The sequence below is a fragment of the Rhineura floridana genome, chromosome 1, assembly GCF_030035675.1.
Source record: "Rhineura floridana isolate rRhiFlo1 chromosome 1, rRhiFlo1.hap2, whole genome shotgun sequence".
Taxonomy (NCBI): Eukaryota; Metazoa; Chordata; class Lepidosauria; order Squamata; family Rhineuridae; genus Rhineura; species Rhineura floridana.
The window spans coordinates 51,391,697-51,416,081 of record NC_084480.1 but is presented as its reverse complement, the minus strand read 5'-3'; the positions used below and the strand labels follow the sequence as shown (position 1 = coordinate 51,416,081).

Sequence of the window (24,385 nt, the reverse complement as noted above, 5' to 3'; positions counted from 1 at the left end):
CTGGGTGTTGAAAGAACATAGGAAAATGCACATCTTTGCTTCTCAAACTACAAACCCTAATTTAACTGCACAAGCACACATTCTGCTTTACAGAAGGGCCCAGGGCAGACAACTCACTATTCAGAATGTTGCTTCTTCTTCTCTTAACATTGGTTCTGACTGGCTCCAAACAAGTATTGCAAGATCTGGACAATAAGTACATAAATACAGGGACAAGGGTTTCCATAAATATTTTCAAGCAGCATGATCTACAGCATAGCCTCTACCTTTTTTTTCGGTGTGTGTGTGCAGCCTGGCCCTTCTGGATCTCTGGTCCCTGATAAACTGTACACTTTCCCCTTTTCCCATGCTTGGGTTCTGCTCAGGGGAGTAAGGGACTTGACTTTTTTCACTGCTTTTACTTACACCAGGGAGGTTGCCTCCTACAAGAGGCCATTCTTGATTTAATGGAACATTTGTGTCAGTCAAATAATAGATAATTATTTGACCAGCATCTCAACATTAATCTTATTTGCATGCAGAATAACTCTTAAGAGTTTTTTGGGAAGTAACTTACACTGAAACCAATGGAACTGCTTCAAGGGTAGATTTAGGAACGAGATGTTAACCATTTGAAACAGTTGATATTCTGATCTAATGTCAATACAATTACCTGCCTCCTCTTCCATTATTAGAATAACATATACTGATAAAATTACTTTGCTAAGTACTATAAATAAGCATTCTTTAGCATTCAGAAACTTTGCAGTAGTCCTGGACAATAGCTGAATTCTAATTTTCCATATGTACAGAATAAAAATATTTCAGTATGTAGGCAGAAGAAAAAGCTCTGTACTCTGGAACTGTACTCTGAACGTCTGTGTTACATAACCACAGGAGATAAAAATATCTGGAAATCTTTGCGGGTTTTTTCCCTGAGTACTGAACACACAGAGTTAAATTGAATATTCAAGTTCTCTGAGAGTTTTATTTTTCAAATTACTTATTGGAGAATCTTGAAAACTAGCTGGTGATTAGATTAATAAATGGGATGCCTGGCTGATTAGCCAGTAGTATTCAACATGTAAGCAGTAATTTATGAGTGTTGCTAATCAATCTTTTGTACAAACATGAATTAAACATTTATGACACAATTCAGCTAAAGTTAAGGACCTATAAGCTAATGTAATGCAAGTACATGCTGGACCCATTGAAATCAATGAGGCTTAGATACTTTGGCTGGATTGTGCCTTATATTTTTCTAGGTATATTGGGCAAGGAAGAAATTGTTTTGTCTGTAATGCATAAGAAAACTAATTTCTTCAGTAGAAGATAAAATATACAGATTGCTTCTCTCTCTCATCTTAGGCGGCTGATGTGTTAACCACTGCAGGATGGAAGCCACTTCCATGTGATAGGATTTCACAATGCCTCAGAAACACCTTTAAGTGGGAATCACATGGGACAACCAGATGAATTACACTTTGATTGGGTGCAAGACACTCTGAAGGACATGACAGTTTGGCCAAAATATATAAAATTAAAGATCATAGTAGTGTGCATCCCACAACAAGCTTTGGACCACCATAAATGATCCAGCAACACTTATAAGAGAGTGTCCTTTACATGATGGCAGTGAACTGTGTGTGCTCCAATGCTTTGTGGGCCCATTTCAACAATGACTATTAGAAGTAAGAAACTGTGGGTATGCACCCCACAATAAACTTTGGTCAGTTACAAAATATATACTCACACCTCTAGGCTAGCGTCCTTTATGCAATGGCATAGAGCCAGATCTGGCCCAATGCTTATTAATTTGGGTGCAAGATGCTGGTGTGCATATGTGGCAATCATACCAAAACCTGGAGGTTTGAGTATGATTTGGGGTGGCCCAAATGTTACTTGTGAGGCCACATGGGGCCAGTTCCTTATTCATTTATATATAATTTTGCTATTATTGGCTTGAACCCACACAGTGGGTCTTGACAGTGCTTTGTGCTCAAACAATGTATTGGGTTGGACACAATTGTATGACGTTGCATAGGGTACACTCTCCTGGATATTTGGGTGCATGATTTGGGGTGGCAGAAGACTTATTGAGAAGAATCTCCCCCACCCCCAATTCCTATTTTCTACATATTTTGAGCATTATTGACATTAGTATAGTAATATAATACAAAAATGTATTATAATGGCTACTATTGAAACACTCCTAACCTTATAGTTTGACAATTTTTATGAATGTGGATGACATGGTTTATGAAATAGGTCCTACAGGATGGTCAGTGACCAGTTTGGAAAATGGTGTCCACAGACTTTGGTCAACTGGCACATGATGTCTACCCATTTTTTTACATTATTCCAAACTTTTGTTCCAGCTCATCCAAGTGGGAATTGCTTTCAGTAATTACCTATTTAAGGGCAGAACTCAAAGTGTCCAGGCTTGTCTTAAAAATGGAAAGGACAGCAGCAAAAGATATTGCCTTGGTCACTTTTGGTAGAGATTTCTGCCAATAATGAACACCACCACCATGTTGTGACCTGGCTGCTGGGAACAAAACATAGGACTGATAAGATCCTGAAGGTGGCAAATTTGCAGATAGACATTTTCTGTTTATGCAGAATTAATTTTGTATTTGAACCCCAAACAGGAACATATATTGCATGTCTAGTTTTTAATGCTTATTTGGGAGGACTTTCCTCGCTATTCTAATTTTAAAGTAATGTAGCAAAACCTGACAAGCAATTAATGGTAATTACCAAGCTAAGTAATGACTGCAGATATGCAGCAGAAAATATTTGTATCATTAATTTTGGGGAAGTTATACTTTTATAAGAACAAAAAAAACCCCCACCCTTGTACTGGCAAAATTTAAAGATATATATTTCTTTATGGAGGTTATTAGGAAATTAGATTTCCACACTTTAAAGCATATTATATCTTTAATATTACTCTGTATAATCCCAGTTTACATCTGAACTTCAAAAAGAGAAAATACAGCTGATTTACATAAGCCATAGAGTTGCAAAGTCTTGCATCTCCTCTTCCAGGGGAAAGAGTCATCCCACTCTCTAGAAACAGAAAGCTGACAGAGTAGGACTCCTCACACCTCGTTGTTTCAGCTTTCAACTTATTGATCACTTCAACAATAACTACATGCAATACCGTAACAGCACAGCAAAAGTGAAAGCCTAGAAAATATGGAGGGTAAGCAGATATCAGACCGCTCAGACTATGTAGTAAGACAAGAATCTCTAAACATCATTTGTAGTATGTAAGGTGAAGGCCGCAGCCCTAAAACCCCAGCAACACTACCAACCAAACAGAAACACCCAGATCAGCAGAGGAATAGTAAGAGGGGCAAATGCATCCCAGCATAATCAGCAAACTCCAATTCATGATAAGTACCAATTTCTGTTTTTGCCTGATAATGCTGGGATGCATTTTGTGGATAGGATATGCAAGAGCAGTATCCTGTTAGTACAGAGTGGGATTCCTCTGCTCCCTTTCTGTCTTCAACACCTAATGGAACACATTCCTGCCAAAGGCTGCATCTGAAGATGAAAATGAATCTATTTTGTAGTGTCTTATAAAGGTGTGAGGTGAAGCCCAGGTGGGCACCTTGCAGATGACTAGAATTGGGAAATTTCCCGAATGCAGCTGAAGCTGCTGCCCCTCTGAGGGAATGGGCAGTCAGCCCTTTGGGGTGGCAATATGCTCTTGTGCAATGGGTTGGCTCAGATACTGCAAAACAGATGATGTTGAGACCTTTTGAAGGGCCTGCCAATGCCACAAAAAGGGTCACTGACTTTCTGAATTCCAGGGCCCTATCTAAGTAGAAATGCAGAGCCCCTTTGACATCCAAACGGCGCTCCTGGTCACACAAAAGATTTGGACAGAAGCAGGTGAGGACCTATGGATTGCAGAATTCACTAGGCATGGAGGCAGGATCAGGTCTCAACACCACCTTGTCTCTGTGAAAAATACACAACTGAGAGGACAAGGAAAGCGCCCCCATTTCTGACACCTGTCTAGAGGAAGTAACAGCCGTCTTCATAGTAATTCCAGCGAACAAGTAGCCATTGGTTCAAAGGGGGACCCAATTAGAGTGGGTAAGACCCAAGAAAGATTCCAGGTGGGGAACCTGTGAACCACCTGAGGGAAGATCAACAGTACTGCATTGATGAACCTTCTATATATAGGGTGAGAGGATATGGACTTAGCACCAGAGGACAAAAGGACACTACTGAGAGCAGAAGCTTGACGTTTAACGGTGTTAACACTGAGGCCCCTATCTACACCAGCCTGAAGAAACCGCAACACCACATGGATGTCACCAGATGCTGGATTAGCACCAGATTTGGAACACCAGGTCAGAAAAGCCTTCCATGTGATGTTGTACATCTTATTGGTAGAGGCCCTCCTAGAAGACAACAGGGTCTAAAGCACCACCCTGGTGACCCTCTGCCAATTTAACCAAATATCCTCCCACCAACCAGCAAAGGAGAGGAGCTGGGCCCCCACCTTCTGGACCTTCTGACACACAGGAGTGTCAGGAGCTACCTTTCTTTGATCACTGAAGAAAACAAGGAGATCCGTACTGGGAGGCAGCCCTCTGGAAGCAATGTCCACCCCCTTTGTCTTAATGTCCCCGCCTAGGTTGAAACTGGGAGAAGCCACAACCCCTTTGGAAGGGATGAAAGGAGTGACACTGCTGTTGCTATGGTTGAGGCCTTTTACGGCCCTCCTTGGGGAGCTGGGAAAGCACCTTCTTCTTATCCCTAGTTTTCACCAGGTAAGCCTTCAATTTTTCCCAGAAAAGCCACTTGCCTGAGAATGGCAAATTGAGGAGTTTGCTCTGGTCAATAGAATACACTGCCCACTGGCAAAGCCAGATATTGTGCCTCTCTACGGCCGTAGCCACCATCGACCGAGCACCAAATTGGAAGGCATCGAGAGAATGCAGAAGCATGAAACATTTTCTTAAGGCCATCCTTAATTGATTTAGGCATATAATCTTTGTGTAACAGCTCCTCAGCCCAAAGGTAAGCTGCTCTAGAGAAAAAAGAGGAGGCAGCTGCTACTTTAAAGCCATTGCATCAGGTTCAAGGTTGTAATGTAAGACACTCTCACACGGCTCCTTAAGACCACTTTCCCTTCATTGGCAATGACAAAGGGAACAGCCAAAGCCACCACCTGGGGGTCCAAACTGGGAACTGGAGCTGCTTCACTACCAGATCAGGAAAAGTGCAAAGGTTCTTAGTCAATTTCAATACAATCTTTGGCCTATTAGACTGTGGCCACTTTGCCTTCCACACCTCGTGAAGAGGGAAGATAGCAGGTTTTGCTTCAGCAGAGGGGAATGCCTTCCTAGCCCCAGAGACCTGAGACAGTAGTTAAATCCCCAGAACTCACCTCTTCAGGAATTTGGAGGATCCTACGAGCCTTAATCAGAAAGGGACGGAAAAGTTCATCTGGCCTCTCTTGTAACAGCCTTCCCTGCAGGAAAGCATTCAAACCAAAGATAAACGCCCCGCAACCAGAAACAACCACACAATTTTAAAATTAGCTAGGAGTGAACAGGGGAGACAGGGCACCCGATCCTGATGTGGAGCAGAGTATGGTGAAAGGACCAGGAAATACAGCACCCCAGGGTCAAGCTCAGGCATCAAGCTTTAGGTGAAAAACAAAAGACACTCAGTCCCACAGATTGACTGGAATGCAAGACAGAGGCCTACACCTGGTGACAGTAGAGCAGACCAGTTCAAAGAGAGGGAACCTCAATCTGAGGGAGCCTCACAAACAGAGAAAGGGTAGACTAGGGTCTCCAAGTCCCCTTCCCAAATGCCACAATGGGGAGGGAGGGGGAAAACAGATCCCCTGGTGGGGGAGACAAGTTACATACACAAGTTCCAATCAGTCAAGATCCCATCCACCTCCTCATCCCTCCCAATCTAAGTTCCAGAAGGGAGTGAAGTAGGGACAGTCATCCTGACGCCAAGTTGTTGGCACCCCAGGGAGCCATAAGGGGACGCCTGCTCGACTTCAAGACAGTCTAGACAGTGACAACGTCCAATCGCTGGGTCCTGGCAACAGTTTCCTCAGGGTACTCCCTTGAATTTTCAAGGCGCCCCAGAGAGAAATTCATCAGGACCCAAAAGTCAACCAAGTCAGACAAACACAGGGCCTTCCTCATGGCCATACAACATCTATTGGACATCAGTGCAGTGGAACCAGTACCAGCTCAGGAAAGGAACAGGGGAGTCTACTCAATTTTCTTTCTCGTCTTGAAAAAGAATGGACAGACAAGAGCTATTTTAGACCTCAAATGGCTCAACTGGAGAATGGCCTACAAGAAATTCAAAATGGAAACCTTGAAATCCATCTCAGAGGCCATCAACCAAGGCGACTGGATGGCCTTCATAGACCTGTCAGAGGCATACCTCCATGTTCCAATACAACAGGAGCACAGAAAATTCCTTCGTTTCTGTTATGCCAACAAGCATTACCAATACAGGGCTCTTCCATTCAGGCTGACTTCTGCCTCCAGGGTTTTCACCAAGGTCCTAGTGGCACTGATAGCTCATCTGAGGACCCTGGGGTTGTGGGTTCACCCTTACCTAAACGATATTCTTGTCCAGGCCCCATCGAGGGACCAGTGCAGGAGGGACATTCAGACCACTCTGTCCTGCCTTACTAGCTACGGCTTTGTGGTGAACTTTGAAAAGAGCGCCCAGGAGCCCATGCACAACATTACCTGTCTGGGGGTGAAAATAGACTCAGTCCAATACCGCATGAGGCTCACTCAGGAGCGGGTGGCCAAGATCCAGGAGCTCACATTAAAGGTGACCTCGTCCAGGGCGGTAGAGCTGATGGAACTGGCAAAACTCCAGGGGATGCTGGTATCCTGCCAGGACCTAGTGAGCTGGGCCCGTTTTCATTCTCGACCCCTGCTGCAAGCACTCATACTGTCCCGTCCAGAGCCGAAAAAATGAGGCTGGAGTGTGTGTGCAAGTAAATCTCATTTTATTAGAGTAATGGATACATCAAAGGTGTTGCGCTTCATAGGAAACCTTACGCTAACTCACTAGAGTCCCTAACTATACTCTAGACACGCTCTGCAGTGTGTGAAGGAAGTTGACTCAACGACCCCCCACTGGGAGCGGCAGGCTTATATAGGAAATGTTTTCGAACGTAATCTCTGACTCCTTCGTAATTCCTGTCTTTGCCCTGTCCATTTCTCGCGGCGACGGGAATGAGGAGACAGGGGACGCGCATCCAACGGCTCATCTGAAGACACCTGCTCCCGAGCAACTGGAGGCGGTGCGCTCAGCTCCTCGGAAAGGGCGTTACTCGTGGGAACTGGCTGGAGAGCAAGCTGCCCCCCTCCCACACGATCCTGCTCAGACACAACAATCCCCAACTCTGCTTCTTCTGGCTGCAGAGGCACCTGAAACTCATGCCTCCCCCTTTCCTGTCCCTTCTGAGTTGGCTGCAGCGCAACACATACCCTTCCAGGACCAAATTGCTCAATCCCGCAGGATGCAGGTTCCAATCAGTTCGTCTCTGTGCCAAGAACTGAGGTGGTGGCAGTCTCCTCAGAGGCTACTCAGGAGTGAGCCTTGAGATGGTGGCAAGGAAGGTACTCACAACAGATGCCGGCTGGGCAATGCACCTGGAGTCACACGTGGCACAGGGTGTGTGGAAGGCCAGGGAACTGGACCAGAGCATCAACTGGCTGGAGCTCCGAGCAGTGAGACTGGCACGACTGAAGTTTTCTCCACACATCATAGGGGCCCATGTCCTGATGCGGACCGACAATGTGGCAAAGAAGGTATACATCAACCATCAAGGAGGAACGAAGTTGAGGGCCCTGGTGAAGGAAGCTCACCTTCTGTTCCAATGGGCAAAGTCTCACTTTGGGTCACTGAAGGCAGAACATGTAGTTGGAATACAAAATGTGACAGCAGACTGGCTGAGCAGGACATAGCTGCTGGAGGCCAAGTGGCAACTTCACCCCCAAGTATTCCGCCAGATCATCAGATGTTTCGGGGTCCCACAAGTAGTTCTTTTTGCAACATACCAGAACTCCCAACTCACAAAGTTCTTCTCACATTTTCAGCATCCGGAGGCGCAAGGATGGGATGCTCTGACAACAGTTTGGCTGAGGGAGTTACTTTATGCCTTTCCTCTACTGTTACAGACTGTAAGATGCATCTGACAGTTGCAGGCCTAGGTGATCTTAGTAGCACCTTACTGGCCAAGGAGACCCTGGTTTCCATAGCTTCTCCACCTGTCTGTTCAGGAACCATTGCATCTTCCTATCAGACCAGACCTGTTGAGGCAGGGACCAGTTCTTCACCTGCATCCAGAGCTCTTTTGCTTGACTGCGTGGAGGCTGAGCAGAGTTGGCTAGAGTGGGGGCTTTCAGGAGCGGTTCTAGGTACTCTTCTGGCCTCTAGGAAGGCTTCCACATATAAAACTTATGGCTCCACATGGAAAAAGTTCATGGACTGGTGTAGAGCCAATGTGAGGGACCCAGCCTCTAAGAAAGTGGTGGACGTATTGGGTTTCTTACAGGAGGGGTTGGACAAAGGACTCAGCTCCAATACTTTGAAACGGCAAGCAGCTGCCATTAGCAATATCTTGGGTTGCAAGGAGGATCCTTCCTTATCCACACATCCCTTGTATCATCGTTTCCTCAGAGGTGTGGGGCAGAGGAATCTTCCAGTGATTCATAAGTTTCCTACATGGAACCTGAATGGGCACTCTCCGCCTTGATGGGGCACCCTTTTGAGCCACTGGCAACATGTGAGAAGTTCCTGACACTCAAGACAGTTTTTCTAGTTGCTATCACATCAGTGTGCAGGGTCTCAGAACTGGGAGCCCTGTATTTTTCATCAGGACAAGGTTGTCCTGTGGCCAGATCCATCCTTTATTCCTAAGGTTAACTCTGTTTTTCATAGGGCGGAGGAGGTGGTTCTCCCATCATTCTGTCCTAATCCCACTTCTTCCAAGGAAAGGGCCTGGCATTCTCTGGATGTGCACAGAACCCTCCGTTTTTACTTACATAGGACTTCTGGGTTCAGGAAAACAAAGCTCTGTTTGTTTCCTTTAGTGGGGATACCAGGGGAAGGAAGGTTTCATCTTCTTCCATCTCCAGGTGGCTCAAGGAGGCAATTGTTCAGGCCTACCAGACTCTGGTGAAATCACCACCAGGGGGACTCACAGCCCATTCATTGAGAGGGGCTTCCACTTCCGCTGCCTTTAGGGGGAGTTTCCCAATTGAGGACATATGTAGAGCAGCCACATGGACCTCACTGCATACATCCTCCAAACACTGTAAAATCGATTCCTGGGTTTCGGTGGATGCAGCCTTCGGGAGGAGGGTGTTGCAAAGGGTAGTTTGTGCATGACTTGTTAGCACCCAGAATCCCGCCCAGGAGTCACTGGGCTCTGGTACATCCCAAGAACCTGAATGCCCTCCAAGAAACACTGAGGAATAAATGGAAATTCTTACCGTGAATTTCTCTTCCCAGGGGTTCCTGGAGGGCATTCCCCACCATTCTAGTGCCATTAGTCTACTCACACTAGTTCATAGTGGCTTCTGCCAGCGCCCCACATGTGGAGGAGGTAGTTAGGACCTCCCTGGGGATTTCATGGCATTATCTAATCTATCTTTACTAACGTTCTGTCATTTTTCTCTGCCTAGTTCCATGGCGTTTTTTCTTTTAATGAGTTTGGACACACAGTTTTTCGACTGAGGGTCGAGAGGCCATCCTTGCTCTTCCAGTCAGTCTGGAGGAGGGGATGGCTCCTCCCCCTAGGTGCGGTAATTAGAAGATAGGACCCTGCCTGTCGCACCGGGGGGGAGGTGCCATCCCCGAGAATCTGAATGCCCTCCAGGAACTCCTGGGAAGAGAAATTCACGGTAAGAATTTCCATTTATTCTTTGAAGCTAATTAATTTAATTTTGAAACTACAGATTGAAGGGGGAATCATACCAATATAATCTATACAAATTCATCATATGCCATAAAAAAGTCTTGGACCTCATCAATGCCAACATACAAGAGCTTCAAGCAGAAAGAATCATCATAATACTTTTCACTACTTGTCCATTTTCAGTTTGTGAACTTAAGAGGTGTTATTTATTTATTTATTTATTTATGTATTTAAAACATTTACAACCCACTCTATTTCTGAAGACTCAGAGCGGCGAACAAAGAACAATCATACACAAAGGTTAAAATGAGCAATAAAAACAATTTTAAAATAAACATAATCACAGCAGGACCTGTCAATAATTAAAAGACATCCTAAACATCATTTAAATTAAATGCTTGATGAAATAGGAACGTCTTGACCTGGCGATGGAATACAACAAGAGAAGGAGATAACCGCACTTCTAATGGTAAGGAATTCCACAGCCTGGGGGCAATAACAGAAAAGGCCCTAGATCTAGTTCCCATCAGATGAGCTTGGGAAGTTGGGGGGATCATAAGAGGAGGATCAACAGAGGACCTCAAGGGTCGGGAGGGTTCATAAAAAAACATATGACCAGACAAATAGAGAGGGCCCAAGCCGTGTAAGGCTTTAAAGGTTAAAACCAGCACTTTGAATTGGGCTCGGAAGCAGATCGGCAGCCAGTGTAGTTGTTGTAGAAGAGGAGTTGTATGGGCTCGTAGGCCAGCTCCTGTTAACATTCTAGCTGCCGCTCTCTGAACCAATTTAAGCTTCCGAGCTGTTTTCAAAGGCAGCCCCACGTAGAGCGTGTTGCAGTAGTCTAACCGGGATGTAACTAAGGCATGTGTTACCTTTGTTAAGTCGGATGTCTCCAGAAACGGGCGCAATTGGCGGACCAGTCATAACTGGGCAAAAGTGCTCCTGGAAACCGCCAAAACCTGGGCCTCCAGGTTCAAGGCCGAATCCAGAAGCACCCCCAAACTGCAAACCTGAGTCTTCAGGGGGAGTGCAACCCCATCCAACATTGGTAAATTCCCTATGTCCAGATCAGTCTTACGACTAACAAGGAGCACTTCTGTTTTGTCTGGATTTAATTTCAGCTTATTCACCTTCATCCAGTCCATCACTGCAGTCAGGCATTGGTTTAGGGGCTGAACAGCTTCCCTAGCATCTGGAGGGAAGGAAAAGTAAAGCTGGGTATCATCAGCATATTGATAGTAACGAATTCCAAACCTCCGGATGACCTCGCCCAGCGGCTTCATATAGATATTAAATAACATCGGGGACAACACCGAACCCTGAGGGACCCCACATGTTAGGGGCCAGGGGTCCGAGCAGAAATCACCGAGTACAACCATCTGAGTCCTACCCTCCAGGAAGGCGCAAAGCCACTGCAAAACAGTACCTTGCAATCCCATCCCAGAGAGACGGTCCCGGAGGATGCCATGGTCGATGGTATCAAAAGCCGCTGAGAGATCGAGGAGAACCAACAGGGACACACTCCCCCTGTCTAGTTCCCTACGGAGGTCATCAACTAAGGCCACCAAGGCCGTTTCAGTCCCGTGGCCAGGCCTGAAACCAGATTGGAGTGGATCATAATAATCCGTTTCATCCAAAAAACGTTGGAGTTGTGAGGCAACTACTCGCTCCACGATTTTCCTTAGGAATGGGAGATTGGAAACTGGGCGAAAATTGTCTAAACAGAGGGGGTCTAAAGAATATTTCTTTAATAATGGTCTAACAATGGCCTCTTTTAGACAACCAGGCAAGCAGCCTTGTTGGAGAGAGGCATTAACCACCCCCCAAACCCAATTAGCCAGTCCCCCTCTGGCCTGCTTTATGATCCAGGAAGGACAGGGATCAAGCCGGCAAGTAGTAGATCTCATTGCCCCAGGAAGCTTATCTATATCTCTGGGGTGAACAAGCTGAAAAGAATCCAACTTAATAGGACAAACAGAATCCAAAGGTACATCCCTAGAGACTGCATAAATATTGGCATCTAAGTCGGAACGAATCTGAGCGACTTTGTTCTCAAAGTGTAAGGCAAATTCTTGGCATCGGATAAATGCGTGACCTTCGGTTGATTCATGGTGGTCAGGATTGAACAGCCCTCTGACCACCCGAAAAAGTTCAGCTGGCTGGTTATCAGCTGAGGAGATAGAAACCGAGAAAAAAGCTCTTTGTGCAACATGTCTGGATGCCGCATAGATCTTAGAGAATTCCTTGACACGAAGTCTGTCAGATGGGTTCAGAGTTTTCCGCCAGCGTCGCTCTAGACCCCTATGAGTGCGCTTCATAGTCATCAGCTCACTGGAAAACCATGGAGCTGATCTGACCCGGAGACGCACGAGGGGACGCTCGGGAGCGATAGAGTCAACTGCCCTAGTCATTGCATTATTCCAAAGATCGACCAGGGCTTCAACTGAATCGCTTACTTGGGAGAGAGGAAATTCCCCAAGAGCTGACAGGAAACTGGTAGGATCCATTAATCTCTTGGGGCGGACCATTTTAATAGGTCTCTTCTCCTCAGGAGGGGTGTGAGTCACAGATAGTCTAAATCTGACCAGAAAATGATCTGTCCATGACAACAGGATTATTGAAAAATCCCCTATTCCGAGATCTTTCTCATCCAGTGTTAGCCAATGCAGCAGGAGATAATCACGCGCTGTCTCATAAATGGTATCTATTCTTTCTGTGCTTGGCCAACTCACATGCACTTGTTTTGCTTCACCTTGCAAATTCATCTATTCTAGTAACAATAAAACTATTTTATAAAGATTTCATGGGCAAGAACATAAGGAAAGGAGCATATAGGTTAAATTCTGTGGGAAGGAGTCAGGATCTATGTCAGCAAGGAAAAAGTATTCACATCAATAAAAGCAGTATTATGAAATATCCTATTACTAAATTGATAGTAAACAGAATTATTCTACATCTATTAAATCATAAAGTAATTATTGTCCCACCATTGTAATTGCCTTAGAGATCAATTTATTATTTTGAAGGCATTATTTTATTTAATACAAAAGTGTTTTCCTATAATTTATAAATAAGATTTTGATGTTTTCCATCAGTAATTACAGTTAACATCATCAACCAGTAAAAAGTATATCCTAGTATTTTAAATGAAGTACAGTTTGGAGATGAAGTCGATAACATTTGCCTTCGGGAAACATAATATTGGCAAATGTAATAAAATGCCTTTACTCTGAGTGAATAAATCTACCAAACAGGAAGCAATGTGTGTGTGGGGGGGGGAAATGAAGCCATCAGAGCTTACACAATGTCTACTGCATTTAAATCAATGAACTAATTCACCTGGGCCTATTTCTGCTACACATTTATTTTCACATGATTTCCCTTGTATGTGCCCAGGATTATATCAAGGCACCATGTGAAAAGTTCATTCTGTAGTGGTTTCCACAGTTACAATAGTTACACTAGTTTACATGAGGCCAATGTAGGCAAGATGACAGGAGATCCATGAACTGATCTTCCATGGGTTTTGTTTCTTCATTTTAAAGTTAAAATCAACTACAGGCATCTACCTAACTGAATCAGGCCACAGTACTGGGAGAATGAAGCTTAAAAACACCTTTCCCCTGGTTTTTTTCAAAACTGAATTCCAGCCTGATGTTGTTATTTACCGTATGGGAGAAAACATACAGGTACTATGTGGTTACTTGTATGTTTTTCTGCATTGGGAAAATACTATCGGGGGGGCAATTTTGATTGGGAAAGTGGTAGCGGTGGTGGCAGCGGCAGTGGTTAAGACCCTACTTCTTGAGCCTGCTTAAAAAACACTCTGAAGAAATTCTAATCATGGATCTCCTGATATCTTTAACTTGTTTGGCCCATAGTATGCTGCTCCATGAGCTGGAGACATTTCGCCTGAATGAAATGACAAAAATGACCATATGAACATGCTATTAGCCACTTAAAATCCACCAGTGATTTGACATTTCACTTTATATTAATATATGTCTTTGTATAATGAATTAGTTTAAATCTTCTGTGCTATTTCCATTTTCTGTTGGCTGGCTTTAAGGAATTTTTAAAGTTGGCTCAAATCATTATCTGTTTCACACACACTTTTCCATCTTTGCAGTTCTCCAGGATCGTTAGTATTCCATAGTTTAGCAAAAGTCATCAGTCTTTTTCTAAAAGCAAACACAAAGCTCAGTGTTAGAACTTTATTAACTGATCAATTTGTTAGCATTTAATATCTCACTAGATGTATAAGAATTTATCAGCAAGGTCATTTATTCTAACCAGACAGAGCATTATGAACACATGCACATTTCAGGTCACAAGGGTGGTGTGGAAAGAAAAGAACAATAGAAAAATCCACCACAAAGTTTTTCCTGAAATTAAACCTTTGTTAAAAATACACTATATTATAACTACTGTTGATGGGTTTTCTTCTGGAAAAAGTATTATCACCAAAAGAGAGAGTGCATAATCCAGTCTGTCCCATACATGTGTGACAATGGAGAATCCCACACATTGAACAGCACATTAGGAATAGGTGGAAACAATGATATTCCCAAACAATTTGTTTTAACCTCCACTTCCTGTCATTGTGTGAAAGATGTTTTCAAGCTCGAATGCTCACTTTTGATGTAAGTTTTGTTTCAAATTCTCACATAGAAGATACTAGAATAGTAAAAGCAAACCATTAAATATTATGAGTTTTAAGTACTCTATTTCTCTTGAAGTGAATAATAATAAAGTTAAATCTGTTTAGTATTTAAGATAAAATTACTTTATAAAATTAAAGCAGTGATATGTGTATTCTTTATGCATCACACATCTGATTCCTATAACAACAAAACGTGTAACATATACTGCCCTATTTTTACCTTTTTACTTCAGAAGACAAAAGCAAATCAAGATTTTGAAAACATTAGGGCAGGGGTTCCCAATCTTTTTGGATCCATGTATATAAATACAAACTGAAAAACTGTTGGCACCAGACAACGAAGTGCACACTGCAACCTAGTCTACTGACTACAACAGAATGGTTCTTTCAAGCCTAACTTCAGCGGGAGGAGGAACTCTGTGGTTTATTACAGTGAATTATTACAAAAGCTATTAACATGTTTAATGAGGCAAGAAAGCACTGACCAAAATTTAATTTTCTTAAAAAGGCTTTGTTTAAAAGATTCAATCTTGTCCCAGCACCTTAATACAGAACAGTACAAATTTGGGGTTTTCATTTATTTTTATAAGTTTTTTAAGTCTTCTAGGAGAGTAGGGACTCTTCCAGACAACCTGCTTATTGAGCATATATCTGATCTGTTTGCAAAAATTTACACGGAGTTTATTTTATTTATTTCAGATTTATATACTGCTTAATAGTAAGAATGTCTAAGCACTCTGTGTGTGTGTATGTGTATGTATACACACACACATACAGAGAGATTATCAGAACAATTAAAATTACTCATAAAAACAGAAAACTACCTTGAAATGACTGCTGAAATAAGAAAGCCTTTGTTATGTGCCTGAAGTTCAGCAAGGAGGGGGCCTGCCAAATCTCATTCGGGAGGAGGTGATGTTATACCATATCACTGTTTATTCCAGTTTGTGCATGAAGGTTATATGAAATTGCCCAATGTTGTCATTAACCCAAACTTTTCAGTGCATTTTCCTGTCACTTTTCTTACCACAAAATTCTGTGTGTGTGTGTGTACATAAAAGAATCACATTCATTTTAATTGCACAACCTAAATTTGCTGGCACATAACAACAACAACAGGATTGAATCATACATGCAAGATAGTGAGTGTGGAACAAGCCTCAATCTCAGAAGTATGTCACTTGCATTTCTGAATTTAAGCATTGCACCCTTACAGTTGTTTTAGACATATGCTTGAGGCCTGAAGAGAAGACTTTAACACTGTATTATACAGCCACAAGAGTGGCTGTACACCATAGCCAGCGTGGATTTTTCACATTCCGCAATGTTAAATTGAAAATACCCCCCATGCCACTCTGATGCTTCCCATAAGCTCATTTCAAAATAAAACCTAACCAAACTTACAGTCCTGAACTCAGAAACGCTTGCTTAACAACCCTCTCAATTTTCATGGTGATACACAAAACAGTCAGAGAGAATAGAGAGTTCAAAGTGTAAAAAGAGAGAAAAAAACCAAATTCTTCCAAGCTACACAGGAAGTGGATTGGACTGTGAAAGACCAACCCAAATTGTGTTTGCATTTTGACCTATTTGTAGGGCAGTACAATATCTCAGAGAGGAGGTCAGGTGTCCTGCTCCCCTGGTACATTCACTATAGCTGCCCAATTTCCCTGCTTTTTAAAGTTTGATAGAAATATATGTGGGTTATAGGTATGTTCTTAAACCGCAAGGTTTTTTGCCTATTAGTGAATATCAACACGCACATGGATAACACTGGTCTTGATCCATGCCATGACTAGCTTTAGTTGGATCAAGGCATTTTTGCTGGATCAGGCCATTATAAATAATGAAAAGTCATCACAATTTTAAAAGAAAAACATGCAGTTTCATTAAAAAAAAGTTTTCTTTCATCCACAGAATTCATGCTTACTTCTTTAGACCACAGGTCGTAACAACTAAGAATGTAATTAAGCATTTAGGCATCTCTCAGACATCTTTTAAATCTGCTTTTTATTATTACTTTGAAAGGCTTTCCCTAATACACATGCAAATTTTATTACTAAGATGTGAATAAATCCATTCTCTAACCTTTTCATATTTGCTAATCTTTCTAACTCTTTTGATTTGTTAGCTGCCTTTTTCAGAATTTCATCAGGAACATCAGCTAGTTTGGCAACATTTAGCCCATAACTCCTTCCAGCAACTCCCCTTGTTATTTGATAAAGAAAAGTGACAAATTCAAGATTTTCTTCATCTTCAGATCCTAGAAAAACAAACACACATTGGTATTAAACACTCAAAATTTAACTCACTATGGTTTGCATTTTACTTCTCTTAATAACTTCAGAAAGTTCTTACTTCCAGTCAACCATAATTGCCAGTTTTTCAACAGGTCTAGTCTTGTGAATGTGAAAACTGATGTCATACCCTTTAGTTGTTCGCTATCATCTTCATTCACCAGAAAAGCCATGTGGTAGTTTCCAACTTGTCTTGGGTAGGCCCTCTCTAATTCACATACTGGAGGATAATGGGTGACAAACAGCATCAATGAACCCACCTAAAGAAATAAAACATAGGTGATTTGAACATTGGAAGCTGCTTTTGGGCTACATCAGCACTTCATAGCCTCCTTGACAACCATGGGGCTGTCTCAAATGGTTATTGGCCCAACACACCAAGCAGGGCACACTCTTGATGTTGTCTTTGTCTTGGGTGATGCAAGGGGTGGTCAGAACATGGTGTGTTGATTGCAGTGCACCCTGTTGTCATGGTCAACCATTTGGTGAAGCAGTATTGGTGGCAGCAATTTCTCCATGCTTGGGTGGTAGGCCTGTTCAGATAATCTTCCCTTGGAGACTGATGGAACCTGATGGATTCCTGAGTGCTCTGTGGGATTTTCCAATAGAGAAAGCTAACAATTCTACCAAAGCCCTGGTCTCATTGTGGAATGGCAAGATGAGCCAGATGATTGATACAATCCCTCCAGAGCATCCTCTCTGCAATGCAATGCAATGCAATGGCTCTCTGATATTCTGAGAAGCTATGGGCTATGAAGCAAACTGAATGAAGCTTAGAATGCAAGTGGCAGTCTCACTCGGAGGTTGACTAAAAATTGATTAGTGTGCATAATTGTGCCTACTATGCGGCAGTGAAAGCAGCAAAGAAGACACACCTTCACAACCTGCACTGCATCAAGTAATGTCAGGCCCAGGATGGGACTCAGGAATCAGACTGGTGGTTGAAAGCAATTCAGTTTTTATTAAGGTAATATCCAAACAGAGACTGCGCCTTCTCATGAAGCAACACAGAGTTACAGGTCCTGCGACGTAGAAAGAGAGTTGACAGAGCAAGGAACTGCTTTCCCGCCTGTCTCTTAAGAAGGGGGCAAACGGGCGCGAAGCCTTTCACTCCTCCTTAACGGACCCTCAGTCACCACCCTCCTTCCCCCCCCCCTCCTTTCTTGTCTTTTCAACTGTCTTTGAGTACGCGGTGACAGGGGAAGCATGGGCCCCTCCTCTTCTGAAGTCTCCGACTCCGGTATGGGGGAAAGGGGGGGGCAGTTTTAAAACTGTCTTGCGGCTTTTCTGTCTTGGGCAGCCCTCCCTCTTCCCCCGCCTGTTCTGAAACTCGGAGCAGAGGAGGCGTGGGAACTTCAAGGGAAGACTCTGAAACTGTAAAGCCTTCAAGGTCCCCGTTGCTAGGTAACTCTATCTCTGGAATTTCCTCTGCTTCGACTTCACTCCACTCTGGCGAAGTGACCCCCTCCCTTCTCTCCAGTTCTTCTGAATCCAGTTCTCCTGAATCCCCGGGACCCCAACCCTGCACCTGCACAAGTAAGCAGCCGGTGGAGCTCTTTAAGTGTTAGTGACTCCCGGTGTGAAGGAAGTACCCCCGGAGCCCTCGAAGGCCTGCTGTGACCAAATTTTTGTACATTTCGAGGATAAGCCTTCTCAACTTCAGAGACACCTTGATTCCAGAGTTGTCGTAATTCCAGTGTCCATGTCACAGCCTATGATGTGTTCTGGGATCACTTTCAGTTTATGCAGCCTGATGATGTGGATAAGGTGCTTGCAGCTTCTGCATTTGAACACATATCTCCTTTTGGCTTATCTGACTGGTTGGGTCAGGAATGTGGCTAATGCTTCATTGTGTGAAGCAGTGGTATGGCAACTCCTAAAGAAGCTGGCTTTGGACCTGTTGGTTTGGACCGATTATCAACCAGTTGCCAATACCCCCCATTTAGAAAAGGTAATGGAGAGAGTGGTGATGAAGGTAACTGCAGGCATTCTTGGATGATACAGATTATTTAAACCTATTCCAATCTGGGCTCAGGCCTAGTCACAGGACTGAATCAGCCCTTGATGCCCAGAGAGATGACCTTTATCAAGAATGGAACAAGAGGAGTGCAACCTTGATCCTTCTCAATCTCTCTGTAGGTTTTGATACCATTAACAGTGGTTCCATCAGACAAGTATTGAGGGCAGTGTGTTTCAGTAGTTACAGTCCTACCTATAGGGCAGGTAGAGAACAGTGGAGTGAGCAGGAGCAGTTGGTGAGGAGAAATGGTGCCATGAGCTTGACCTTCCCACAACAGAATTGCTGCCACTTACCAGGAAGGAAAGGGAGGTCTGTGCTGTGCAGGCACATTGGTAGGAGCATTGGATTGGCTCTACTGATGTACACAAACACTACCAACCTCTCCACCACCTCGCCCTTCCAGTAAGCAGCAATCATTCCACTGCTGGTAGGCCAGATGCACAGTGCCATGCTACTTCACAAACTGCTTTTGGGGCCCCTGGTATTTATGCTATAAAGTCAGGGCACTATTTTATCTTCATTTAACATATTTATGAAGCCATTGGGAGCAGTCATTAGGGCATCTGGGGCAAGGTGTAATCAGAATGCTCCATGACATCTGCATCAGGAGAGCCTGTGCAGGCCCCAGACCAGTGCCTGGATGCAGCGGTGGGTTGGACGAGAGAAAATAAACTAAGCTTGAATTCTGGCAAGATAAGAGATTCTCTGTGTGAGTGGTTCTCATGTCTAAGAAATTAGCAAATTGGTTGCCCTGGATGGGCTGCACTCATTATGAAGAAGCAGGTACACAGTCTGAGGATCCTCCTGAACAGAGATTTGACAATGGAAGCACAGGTGGCCATGATGGCTAGGAGCATCTTTTATCATCTTCAGCTAGTACAACAGCTGTGACTGTTCCTGGTCTGGGATAGCTTGACCACAGTAGTTCAGACACTGGTAACTTCAAGATTGGATTACTGCAATGTACTTTATGTGGGGCTTCCCTTACGGTTGACCTGGAAACTGCAGTTAGTGCAGAATGCTGCAGCCTGATTGGTGATGTGAGTGGGATCCCTATCACCATGTAACACCTCTGCTCAAAGTTCTGCACTGGCTGCCAATTTGTAAACAGGCCAAGTTCAAGGTTTTACTATTGGTATATAAAGCCCTTAAGGGCTTGAGACCAGTTTACGTGAAGGATTGCCTTACTCCATAAATGCCTATTTGACCATTTGATCTGCATAACTTGTACTTTTACGCCATGTAATGTTCATTCTGCATTTACACTAAGTAGTTCAACACTTCACAAATGTGGAACAAACATTAGACAGGCACCCTGGTGGCATGGTTTTAGATGCCCACTGAATTTTTTTTTATTTCAGCAAGCCTACCCAGACACATAATTTAGCTATGTATTTAAAAAAAAAAAAAAAGGTTTTGCTGGTTTTATCAAGCCTCAGTGAATATGGTTCAGGGAAATATGGTCTTGGGACGACAGCGCACACATGGCTGTAATTTGTTGATTTCACATATGGTGGGGTGCAGGTGACTGCATTTTCTCCCCCACTGTATGCAGAACCTTGACCATAACATGATGTATTTGTTCATAAATGCCTATGGGAGTTGACCCCATTCATGCAGTCAATGAAAAATGAATTTTGGTAAGTCAGGTCTACTCTTATGAGTCATATTCAAGGTTTTATACAAAATAGAGGTGTGTACACTAGGCTTGTTCCTGTGCCCCACCAGGTAGACAAGATAAACACTGAGGATGCATGTGAACTAGTTCCTTCATTCTTTGGCGATCACTCGTGGCTGAGTAAGATTGTCTTCCAAGATAAGGTCTTTGCTTGGAAGACGCCTGTGCGTGAATTTGTTTTATGTGGGGAGATCGGTGCACGACGATCAACACACAATCTTGACAGAAAAAGGCTTTGATCCAATGGCATGGATATCACGACGATTGGAAGTCTTTTATCTGCTGCAGCCTTCATCCGCCTTCACAGCAGTTGTAACGTTTACATTGTTATCCTCCGCCTGTTCTGCCACTGAGGGCTTTCTTGGATCGTTCTTTGTCTGTTTCCTCTCCCTTGACCTTACCGCCATGGCTGACTCTGCTGGGAGTACATGTCTCCCAACGGCATTGCTCACAGGGTTCATTGGAACACACAAGCCCACTCACCACTACAAGGCAATGATCCAGTGAGGGGACTAGTTCCTAGCTTGAGACAATTAGTATTCAATTTGGAACACTGGCCAAAGTCAGAGTCAGAGCTTCTTTTAGAAGGGTGGCTAGGGTTTTTAAAGTATTTGTACCTGTTTACTTAATTAATTTTGCTATGTGATTGGAATTAAACTGACCAAAAACTCTGGGATTAAGTTGGTTAAAAATCCAAACAACTCCTCTCATTAAAAAAACAAAACAGGTAGATGCATGGAATTTATCATCACGAGACATCTCAATGTCATGCTTAAATCCATTCTTAGATACACACTTACATCTCTTATACAATGTTCCAGAGTAGCATATGCAATTGCAATTCCATCATGTGTGCTAGTTCCTCTCCCCAGTTCATCCAAAATTACTAATGAACTGGAAGTTGCTTTTCTAATTATATCAGCTGTATCTGTCAGTTCTTCCATAAATGAGCTACAATCTTTGAATATATTGTCTGTGGCTCCCATTCTACAATAGAAAACAAAGTAGTTCATTATTATTAGAAAATCAGAAAACACACAACAATATTCTGTTCTAGAAAACAAGCACAACTACTCAAATGACAGCTAAAAACCTTAGGAGCATCCCTTACAGAGTTTTACTGCATTCCTTGTACATCAGAATCCTATCTGGTTACTTTTTATACATAGATTAAAAAAGAACTCAATGTATTTTAAAAATTGGAAGAAAATGTAAGGAATGTGGCAGTCCTATCAAACACGGTATTGACTTAAGAGTTTTGGCACATTGAAATGGCTATATAAATGAGACATGTAACGGCAAAAGCATGATAGAGGATAGAGGATAGAGGCAGCAAGTCATCTTTTAGTCTGCTCCAGTTCTCAAATCATGGTCTTATACTAGATGTTTTAACCACCCATACGTTTCTGGTAACTAGGCAGTGGTCTGGAAACTGTCATGGTTTACAAATATTTATTGCAAGAAAACAAGATGTGTGCTCTCTTCCCTCAATTAACTTGTTTGAGCCAGGTATAAATTCAATAGGTTTTGAGTAATTTTTAGTATTGAAGATGTAAAATATTTATTGTTGCTTAGTACCTCACTATTTCAGGACTCTGGGAACTGAATGAACATCTAGACAGCAATGCAGGTCTATTACCTATAACACTGCTTTGTGTATTGCACCCTAATCACTTGTTAAATGAATTTACATTCATGGAAACAGTTCCCGCCCCCAAGAACTTCCTGTCTAGAAGAGGACTCTCTCTTTTAGCCATTTTCAGAAACAGCTGTAAAAACAAATCTCTTTTGTTCATGATAAACATCTACTCTGTCTGGTTCAACAGTGATAAATTGTACAAATGATGTATTAAATCCATCAGATAAGAAATCAACTTGCTTTTGGCATTGACTATACAGTGCGAATGTAATTTATATAGGACTTCAGTATTATTCAGAATCAATAACTTGCACATTAACAAAAAATGTAAAAATAAAATATTAACCCACTAACAAATTTATTTGTATTGTTTATTCTATATTAAAAAGTATTTAAAATTTACACAGCAATTTGACATGATTCCATTACAAAGCAATTTAAACTAGCTTTGTTGGCAAATGGAACTTAGAGCATGATGCATGAGTTCACTGCTGCTAAGACAGAACCAATTTCCCACCAAGCCTAGCACAGGGAGTCAACCTGCAACAAATTCCAGGCATATTGGCAGTTGGGATACCATATAAACTGGCAATACAACAGAGCTTAACCAGTACTTTGTGTTTTTTCCCCTTGTTAATTCCAACAAAGCCAAAAAAGGTAGAAATTTTCTAGTATTAATTTATTCCAAATGGTTCTTGGTTGGGAGATGTTGACCTGAAGTTCAGTGGGGTGAGTCTACCCCTGAAGGACCAGCTCCGCAGCCTTGGGGTTGTACTTGATTCCAGGCTGTCCATGGAGGCTCAGATTTCGGCAGTGAGCCAGGCAGCCTGGTATCAACTACACCTCATATGAAGGCTGCAACCCTACCTTCCTGTTCATCAGCTCCCACTGGTAGTACACGCCCTGGTCACCTCTCGATTAGATTACTGTAATGCGCTCTATGTGGGGTTACCCTTGAAAATGGTCCGGAAACTACAACTTATACAAAACGCGGCGGCTTGACTACTTACGAATAGTCGCCGCCGGGATCATATCACACCAGTGTTGTTCGATCTACACTGGCTTCCAGTTGTCTTCTGGGCCCAATTCAAGGTGTTGGTATTAACCTTTAAATCCCTATACGGTCTCGGCCCAGTTTATCTAAAGGAGCGCCTTCAACGCCACCAATTAAGCCGCCCGACAAGATCAGCCACACAAGGCCTTCTCTCAATCCCGCCAACAAAAACAGCTAGATTGGCGGGAACTAGAGAGAGGGCATTCTCAGTGGCAGCCCCCACCCTTTGGAACTCCCTCCCACAAGATCTACGGCACGCCTCTTCCCTAAATGTATTCCGTAAAGCCTTAAAGACCTGGCTCTTTCAACAGGCCTTTGGGATTTCCGGGGAGGGTTAACTTTTATGACTGAATTGCCTCTTACCCTGTATTAGTATTGTTATCATCGCTGTACTGTTTTATATTGTATTATTATATTTTATATTGTATTATTGTATTTTATCGTATTGTATTTTAACCGTTTACATGTACGTCGCCTAGAGTGGCCACCGGCCAGATAGGCGACACATAAATTAAATTTATTTATTTATTATTATTATTATTATTATTATTATTACAGATCTCTATTCAATTGTTATTGATAAATGTAGCACATTAGGTCCCTTGCCACCAAAATTATTGCAGATAATTCTTCATCTCTCCCCCTCTCACACCCAGTAATATAGTTACACACAGTAATACAGTTATATGTTGTAAATTGTGCAAAGAGATCCAATTTAATGACTTCCTTTCAAGTGTTGATGAGAGACTCATCAGCACAGAGCAAATTCAGTCTGGCTATAAATAAGCAATTAAATAATTTCTGAGCTAACCAAATCACATTCCGCAGAATAAAGCATTTTGATGCAATTCAAAGCTCTCAAACTTACTAAACTAAACAGGCAATTTAAAAAACCAAACACATTATTTCAGGTTTTATTTGAACATATCTGACATCAAAAAGTTCGCTGTCTTTATTAAAGTTACAACAGAGGTATATTACTGCTGCCAGAATGTTTTGATCCTATTAGATGATGTGCAACAGGGGCTGATTTTCTTCACAAAACAGCAGCATTGTTTAATTGGCTTCTACATTTAGATTAGATAGCCTGTACAAGAAAATATACTCAA

The 24,385-nt window shown here is 42.8% G+C and overlaps 1 protein-coding gene across 2 annotated transcripts in view; it reads right to left on the bottom strand.

Moving 5' to 3' along the window:
* Nucleotides 1-12,936: 12,936 nt before the first annotated feature.
* Nucleotides 12,937-24,385, bottom strand: part of MSH3 (mutS homolog 3) — a 154,401-nt gene continuing 142,952 nt past the window's right edge. For both annotated transcript variants that reach the window (XM_061621677.1, XM_061621669.1), the window contains 4 exons: nt 21,384-21,570; nt 17,016-17,145; nt 16,677-16,851; nt 12,937-14,106 (listed from right to left, as the gene is read on the bottom strand). In XM_061621677.1, the coding sequence (XP_061477661.1) occupies nt 14,001-14,106; nt 16,677-16,851; nt 17,016-17,145; nt 21,384-21,570 (598 nt within the window). In that variant the 3' untranslated portion in view covers nt 12,937-14,000. The remainder of the gene's footprint in view (nt 14,107-16,676; nt 16,852-17,015; nt 17,146-21,383; nt 21,571-24,385) is intronic.